This window comes from Bradysia coprophila, unplaced genomic scaffold (genome assembly GCF_014529535.1).
Source record: "Bradysia coprophila strain Holo2 unplaced genomic scaffold, BU_Bcop_v1 contig_24, whole genome shotgun sequence".
Taxonomy (NCBI): domain Eukaryota; kingdom Metazoa; phylum Arthropoda; class Insecta; order Diptera; family Sciaridae; genus Bradysia; species Bradysia coprophila.
The window spans coordinates 8,428,074-8,436,939 of NW_023503501.1; the positions used below are offsets into that span (position 1 = coordinate 8,428,074).

The 8,866-nt window shown below is 37.2% G+C and overlaps 1 protein-coding gene across 1 annotated transcript; it reads left to right on the plus strand.

Moving 5' to 3' along the window:
* The first annotated feature begins 2,376 nt into the window (after positions 1 to 2,376).
* On the plus strand, positions 2,377 to 7,934 carry LOC119078161. The gene is made up of 6 exons (XM_037185636.1): positions 2,377 to 2,452; positions 2,691 to 2,845; positions 5,992 to 6,163; positions 6,225 to 6,451; positions 6,514 to 6,702; positions 7,584 to 7,934. Exons 1-6 carry the CDS (start codon positions 2,377 to 2,379, stop codon positions 7,932 to 7,934), a joined length of 1,170 nt encoding a protein of 389 aa, XP_037041531.1.
* The last annotated feature ends 932 nt before the right edge of the window (positions 7,935 to 8,866 follow it).

Consider the following 8,866-nt stretch of genomic DNA (forward strand, 5'->3'; position numbering starts at 1 on the left):
AGGTGTGGTTCGGACGAACCATTAAGCCGGTGGTACAGACTGCACTTACTTGTTTATTGGCTGTTAAAAAGGCTGTTAGTGAGGTCTCGAAAGAAAGAAAAAAAAAGGGTGTACACACAGAAGGCGGACCATAATAGTTAGTTACTTGCTTGCAGGTCAAAGGTCGTTCTTTTCATCGAATTTCACGACTTTATTACAAAACTTAGGAGAAACGTGAAACCTCTCGTTTTCGTGCGTTTCGGACCTCGGCTTCGTCTCGGATCAACAAAACTAACGCGAAAAATTGACATTTCAATTTTCTATCGCTTGCTAGTCAATATCTTAGGCCTGCAGCCATTTCAACGATGTCAAAAAATTAAGGGTTTGAAGTGCTAAAACATTTCAAAACGATGAAAAAAGGACCCGTATTTTTAGACCCGTACGAAGTACTGGGGTCTTATAGGTTTACGCATACGTTTGTAACACGTCGAATTGGACTCCCTGAGTAAGGGGAAACCTATTGTGGTTGTCTAGAGATGCCAAATCCGCGAAAAAAAAATGTCCGTCTGTCCGTCTGTCTGTCTGCACGATAACTTGAGTAAAACGCATCCGATTTTGAAAATTCTTTTTTTTCCCGTTTGGTAATGTCAAAAGACAGGCTAAGTTCGAAGATGAGTGATTTTGGATCGACCCCTCCCGAGCTGTGGCCCAATAAGTGCTTTACGGTTTTTCGAAGATATCTCCGGACATTTAAACGTTAAACTTGTAAGTGATACGTCAAATAAAAGGTATTTACAATACCGATCGACAAAAAAAAAATTTATGGAAATCGGATGACCGACTCGTGAGTTAGACCCCTTGGTGTGGAACAGGCACAGGGCGGCAAGCAGTTTTTGCTTGTAGGTCGGCCACATTTGAACATATTTCGTTCGTTTTAGCTTTATTAGATAGGTATTGACCGTACCAATCAGGGAAAAAAAAGTTTATGAAATTATGTTCTCCGGAGCGTGAGCTAGGTCTCTTGGAGTGAGCTCTTATCTGGCTACTCGGCCGTACAGTGAACGTGGAGTATTTTGTCAATATCTCGAGTAAATTTTGACCAAATTTCATGAATTTTTTTTTGTTTGAAAGGTATTAACGAATGTAAAGCGTCGGTACTATTTTCGGTTTCCTAACAAAATGGCTGCCGGCGGCCATATTGGATTTTAGTAAAATTGAAGTATCTTGGGGAAAATGATACTAAGAGAGTTTCTGATAACATGGAAATAATGTGTTAAGTGTGAGGGGTTTCAGGGATTCCATATATGGACATCTATATATACCTATATACAGCTATATTGAGCTATATACAGGCATATAGAGCTATATAATAGCATATATTTATCTGTGAAATGTTTATTTACAGTGAAATATAGTTAAATATAGCGGTATATAGCTGTTTAAATAGGAATTTATGAAATTTGTCTTCGTACGGGGCTGTCTATATTGCCTCCGGCAATTTAGTTGTATATGATAACAAGGCAAAGAGTGGATAATGTAAGTGATTTTAAAGGGAGAATAGTTTTTCAGCAGAGAAGAAAATGAAGTAAGAGAAATGAAGAGTTTCGCATTAAAGGCTTTTGATACGAATAGGTGTTTCGTACGGGTCGGCGTTAGCTATGTTTTCGTTTGGTAACCTGACGCGATTTAGCACTGGGGACAGTTTCTGAGAGAATTTTTAATTTTTCTGAAAAAATCAATCGTCCCAGATGCAACCCTTATATGGAAATTTCAAGAGCGCCTTCTCAGTGCTAAATCGCATTAGATCGTCGAACAAAAAATTGGGGTCGTTTTTCTCATCGTTTTGAAACGTTTTAGCACTTCAAAGTTTTCAATTTTTGATATCGTTGAAATGGCTGCAGGCCTACCATCACATACAAGTAGAAATAACTAGGAAAACGCTTACGTGTAATTATTGACCTCGGCTTTGTCTCAGAATGAACCTGAAGTCGACCTACTAAGAGAGTTAACTTTACACGACTTGAATTTGATTGGTTATCAATTTAAATATTAGAGTCTTTCTTGTGGACATCGTATGTAACACCAACCAATTACGTTTCATGCAATATCAAATGGGACCAATCATTTAATGATTCCAATTTATTTATGCGATTTGTATTGTTGTAAGTCGATCATCGATAATTTGAATTTTTTAGTCAACAGAAAATCATCAATGTTAGCCAATCATCATGTTTATCAACCAGTTCAACTTAACTGCCTTGTCAACAAGGCATTGTAATATAGTTCTTTCAGCAAAATGCATAATGAAAATAATTTATGAGAGCTTTTCATAGCTTAATTCCAGTTCCATTAAGCGTCGGTCGGCAATATTGTTTCAATATTTATTTATCAGTCGTCATGCTCAGCGCACATCGAAATATAACAACGTCACTAATTCTCCAGTACGCGATTGGTGTGTTATTAGATAAAATCGGTGAGTCCGCCAACGGACGGAACATTTGCGACAGAAAATATTATTCTTCGTCGCTCCGTAAATATGTAATTTCTATCATTGTATGGAATACATTTAAGACATCCATTCATCTTCGCTGTGATTAAATGCTGTCTTAATAATGTTCTTTTCAACGTTTTAATTTGTGAAAATTATTGCACGGAACAGTGCAAAAGTCAGTACCATTACGTCTCATAAAAATCTTCGTCGTCTATCACAGGACTGGAAATAAATTCTCATGCTACATGTGTAATAACTGATGGAAACAGTCATCATAACGAAGTACATTTGAACCACTTACCTGCTGTCAGAGGTGATTGTCATGAAAACGTTTTCATAAATCAAGTGCAACATGGTGTTGCTGCCGGATGCTCGGTAAGTATGTATGTAAAGGGCTTATAGCTTAATCGTTGTAGTGCCCGTATTCGTTCAACGACAACTTATAGAAAAAATTGTGTCATGATGTCTGCCACTAGCTATTTTTTCTCCCTCAAATCTTATTAACATTCTCAAAAACACCACATCTCCTGCAATATAACCTTGTTGTATGTTATACACATAGGAAAAAACAGGATTCAACTCTCGAAATTCGGGAAATTATAATTCATTCTAAATGTTGTTTATTATAACAGATCAATCATAGCAATATTCCTAGCATTAACGCTCGGATGTAAGACGTCAATTCGCCTCCAAATTTTGATCCATGTATGGATGTACACTTGCATGTGTTTTGTTAACGCACTTCAATCATGAGTGGTATTGAAACTGGACAGTATCAAACAAATGTAAAAGACTGTAAAGAACAATTTCATACAAAATAGTACTCAATTTGGCATCTGACGAATCAGGCTAGAAGACCTTTGTTGGCTAGTGGCTATTATCACTTTTGCTTGAATTGCGTTGCTTCTGAGTTTTAACTTACACAAAGAAAGCATGACTCCAAATATTTTCTGTATTAATGCTAGGAACAGTGCTATGATTTCATTATATATTTGATCGAACCAGAGAAATGATAACAGAGGGCGTTGCATCCGCCTCGCTGGATAGAATGCGTATGACGACATTTTTGAAAAAAAAATTGAAGCCAATGGCTGTCAAAAAAATATCGTAATGTCATAATGTATGAAATAATCAAAAATAATTAATTTTCGACTTAAAGGATTCGAGCCAAACAAAGTGCAATTCTTTTTTTCTTCATGTCAAACTGACCGTTCAGATATTTTTTTACTGAGCTTTTTTCTCTCCTTTGTTCATAAATGTCAGTTTTTTACCGCTTATTTTTATTTTTTTGGTCCGAAATGTTTAAAAAAAGTGATAAGAATCAAATAGCATTAGCAGAATAATAAAATGAAAAAATAATTTTACACAAACTGCAATTGTCACTCGATTCTAATCACTTTTTTAAACATTTAGGACCAAAAAAAAAGAAGTAAGCGGCTTTCCTAACAGAAATATCACACTTTTAGTTTTCAGTTTCATACAAAATCATCAAATCAAAAAACTGACACATATGAACAAAGGAGAGAAAAGCCAAAGTATATAAACACTGAAGGTAATGCAAATCCACAGTTACACACGGATCCAAACTTTCAGGTGAATTTTAGCTCTGTCATGTTGCACACGTATTGAATTCGTTTGCGTCAAGTTGCATCTAGTGGTAAATTTGGAACTATTTAGCGGCGTTATGTTGCACACATATACAATTCGTTTGCGTCAAGTTGTATTTAGTGGTGAATTGAAAGGATTTAGGGCCATCATGTTACACAAGTCTAAGTTAGACAACATACGAAAATGAATTCACCTGAAAGTTTGGATTCGCAACTTCTCTGATCCGCTGAGGGACTGCATTACCTTCAGTGTTTACATACTTTGAGAAAAGCTCAATCAGGCGTAAGCTGTTGCCGCACTAATGGCGTGGATTGAATCCATGTTGACCGAAATATCATCTTATGAAATTTCAGAAATTGTGCGAAAAATACACGCTTTGCAAAGTTAAGACTATGTTCTAGGTATAGTAGGTATAATAGTGGAACATTGGTGGAATCGTCAACGTACGTTTACTATTTCATCCCTCGTAACTGATAACGCTTCCACGGTTAACATTCTCGAACAGTTTATTTTATGGTAGAATATAGGCTTCATTTTGATGGCAGATCTGAAAAAACATTGCGTAATTTATGGATGGTCCGTTGTTTGTGATGGAAAAATTGTGCACGAGAATTTTCGGGCTTGCGATTTAAGAGGCATCGGTGCTTAGCTAAAATTATAGCCTACATTTGTGTATCTCGTATTTCATAATATCTTTTCATCAGAATCCTTTTTGAAAAATGTGCGACTGCAATAACGACCACGAATGTGTTAGCTTTCAACAGAAAATTAAATTTGTTTTGGTTGTAGTAGTTTGACAGGCTCTGAGAAATGTGAGCAGTTTGGCGAAAGTTTCATAAACTGCTTAGTTTTCTCAGAGCTGGTCATGCTGCTACAACTATTTTCTGTTGCGAGCTAATGCGTTCGTGGTCGTTATTGCCAAAGTATGTAAACACTGAAGGTAATGCAGACCCTCAGCGGATCAGAGAAATTGCGAATCCAAACTTTCAGGTGAATTCATTTTCGTATGTTGTCTAACTTAGACTTGTGTAATATGACGGCCCTAAATCCTTTCAATTCACCACTAAATACAACTTGACGCAAACGAATTCAATACGTGCGCAACATAACGCCGCTAAATAGTTCCAAATTTACCACTAGATGCAACTTGACGCAAACGAATTCAATACGTGTGCAACATGACAGAGCTAAAATTCACCTGAAAGTTTGGATCCGTGTGTAACTGTGGATTTGCATTACCTTCAGTGTTTATATACTTTGGTTATTGCGGTCCTATATTTTTGAAAAAAGAATTCTGGTCGAAAGATACTGTCAAAAGTAAACTAAAATCCAGTATTTAAAAAACGCCTAAATGTATGCTTTTCAGCAAAGCACCGACGCCTATTAAATGAGTGGAAACCTGAGCTTAAAGCAGCTTCGACCATGTTTTTCTTCGAGAAATTTGTGGAGGGGATTGTCACGAAATATTGTTGGAAACTCAAGATATTTGAGAAGTGCAGAGAGCTTTTTACATAACTAGGGATAAAAAGTTGAACGAGGAGACGAAGCCGAGATCAATAAACACACGAAAATGAGAAATTTCAACTTTTATTTCTAGTTTTGGAATGGATTTTGCATGCTGCGGGCGTCGAAAGAAGTGTTTGAAACATGAAAAGTACAGCTTTCGATGCATGTGGCATGTAAATTACGTATCTGTGTTACTGTCACGTATCTATATCAACAACACAAACGTATTTGGTCGAGCACACTGTTGGATACAACACTATTTCATCCATAAATGGGAAATATGTGCTGAAATAAGTGAGAGATCAAATTCTGATAGGTCATGCATTCCCGTTAAAAACCGTTATTGCAGCAAATGCACGTTTCATATTCAAATTGACTGCACGCATTCTAATTCTATTGATGTTCAGTTTTTTGTAGTTAGTGAGGAATGTGTAACGCCGTTTCTGAATAACTTTCGCCAAATACATGATTGGGTGGATCAGAAATATGAGAAGAAGGTGCTGGTGGTGGCTGATACAGAAAGGGTGTTATCGCACCAGAATATAATGGACATTTTAACGCACCAAATAGTGATAAATGGTATGCGATTGGATTTTTCATTCAAATATTTTTGATATGAAATTCCATCATTTTTCCGTAGAGCTACCCTTGACGCTGCTTTTACAACCAAATGTTAATAACGAATGGATATGTGTTTGGTCAGCATATCCATTCGAATCGTATTTTCTAAAGCACAATCGATTTTTCGTTGGAAACCTTTCCTTTGAATACAACAAGCAAATAATACCGAAAATAACTGACCTGAATGGATTGCCAGTGACTGGTGCATTTATGAGTTATCCGCCGTTTTCATATTACGAACGTGTTGTAAGTAAACCGTTGTTTGTTCACCTTGGGCCAATCAACCTTAGTAATTATTCGTCATATAGCCTTCTGGTTCTGGCAATGCACAACTGTTCAATTCCAACGAATCTCGACCGATTAATTTGGACGGTCAAGAGTGTTTGATTATATTGGAATTCTGTAGACGGTACAATTGTACACTTACAGCTCGTTTGGACTATGACGAAGCTACGTGGGGCGAAGTATATGATAACCAGACGGGTAACGGTTTGCTGGGCGCTCTGGTAATGCGAGATGCAAACTTAACGGTGGCAGCATTGTATTTATGGGCGGCTCCATATAAATTCTCTCAATACTCGCCAATCATTCAAAAAGCAACTGCCACGCAAATTATACCGATACCACTGCCGTTGCCGTATTGGCAAACTCCGATTCTACCGTTTCCCGGTTATATTTGGAGCTTTGTTATGAGTTCGTTTTTGATTGCTGCTTTGACTTTGTTCTTTGTGAATGGCATGCTGACAAGAATCGACAATGGTGTAGACGGGCAGGAGGCATTCGGTTTATTCGATTCGATTTATGCCGTTTTCAAAATGAGCATTTTTCAATGTGTTTCAATCAACACAAAGTTTCTGTCGAACATTGCTGTCTTTACTGCGATACTTTCGTTTGCATTTAACATCGGCAATTTGTATTGTGGTGAGTATTGTGACTAGACCCAGCACTGCTACTAGCATGAACACTGAATTGAAAAGTGTCAAATTTGGAGGTTTTAGTGAAATGAGCTAGGAAAACTTGTACAACGAAAACGAGTCATCTGTCTCTACAACAGAAACGCAGCGCCTACTTCCTCCGAATATTTTCTATGTTCATGCTAGAAGCAGTGCTGTGGACTATATCACAAAATTGACCGCCACGAGTTTCTCCCATTTATGGTTTGCCGTCGCAGGTGGATTGTCAAGTGTAATGACAATTACACGATATGAAACTCCGATAGAAAACTTGGAAAGTCTCGTTCAAAGCACTATCGTACTAAGCGCATCGACGACTGCATGGCAAGTATTTTAAATTGACTGAGTGAATGTTATCGTCAGAAAGGTCCTCATGTTACAGGCTCGACGCGATCGAAGATTCCGAGTATCCACCACACAAAGAGTTCGTTAAAAAGTTCACCGTCAAGTCAATACCAGAATTGCGTGAACTAGTCCGACAAAAACGAGTCGCCATTACAATGGAACGAATGCAACACGGTACATTGAGTTATCTGTCATACCTGGAACGGGAATCGTCCAAAAATTATATGGTCATGAAGCAGCCAATGTATTGGCAATACACAACCGTTATGGCATCGAAAACGTGGCCGTTCATGGAACAATTGAGTCGAATCGTATTGTTACAACAGGAGAGTGGACTGCAACGGTACTGGGAGTATCTTGTAAATATTTTCATATTCAAATTGGCCGTTTTGGATCGTTCAATTCATTTAATGTTCCAAACAGTCATCTAGCAGATTAATGGACTATAACATACAGCGTAACCTTGAGGAAAATCAACAAAAGTCAAAGTCACTGCATCAAGAAGTTGTGCCGGTAAAACTGTCGGTGGAGCATATCCTCGGACCACTATTTATATTATTGTTTGGCAATGTTGTTGCTGTAGTGTGCTTTTCGGCGGAAATTTTAGTAAATCATTTCAACGATGAAAATGGCAACAAGTTTGCAATGGTGAATGTAGGTGGTAAGACAAGAAGTAGAACTTAAAGATCGTAAAACAGCAACAATGTTACTAGGAGTATAGTGAGGTGAAAATAGGAAATGTCGAAGCAACTTTGTAGCCATAACATTCGGATAATAAATAATTAGGAAAATCAGTCAACTTTTTCAGATTTACTGTTTAAACCTGCACCAGAATCCTCAATGTGATCAGGTTTAATTAGACCTGCAACCTTCCTTGTTACCTCAAAAATTGGTTGGAAAATTTCAGGTTACCTAAAACCTTACCTAGTAACAGGGGACATTTATAAAGGACATAATTTTGTTACTTAGCATTGGGGGATTTGATGAAATGTGCAAGAACCAGCAAGCAATTCTCTTTTTCTTCTCATTCTGACTTTATCGAATTCAAAAAGCAATCATCTTAAGCGGCATGAATGCTTCGCTGAAATGAGAGTCTACATTTGGGCGTTTTGTATTGTAATTTTGCTGATATATTTTACAAAAATCTTTTTTGACAATTACCACCACAAATGTGGTAACTTTCAATAAAAAATAGATTTGTCTGAAATAGGCTGTTTGAGAAGTTATCAGAAAAGTCAACGGTTTGCCCAAAGCTCTCTCAAACCCTACAAATAAACAAAGGATGTAGACTGATGACTAAAATTTCTAATTTTACATCTAAAATGAAAAGGCTACGTTGCATATTTACCACCTTAATAAATGT

Coding starts and splice junctions, on each gene's coding strand:
- LOC119078161 (XM_037185636.1), top strand. CDS start 2,377: ATGCTCAGCGCACATCGAAATATAACAACGTCACTAATTCTCCAGTAC. Junction 2,453..2,690: donor TGTGTTATTAGATAAAATCG/GTGAGTCCGCCA, acceptor CGTCTATCACAG/GACTGGAAATAAATTCTCAT. Junction 6,452..6,513: donor TTTCATATTACGAACGTGTT/GTAAGTAAACCG, acceptor TTCGTCATATAG/CCTTCTGGTTCTGGCAATGC.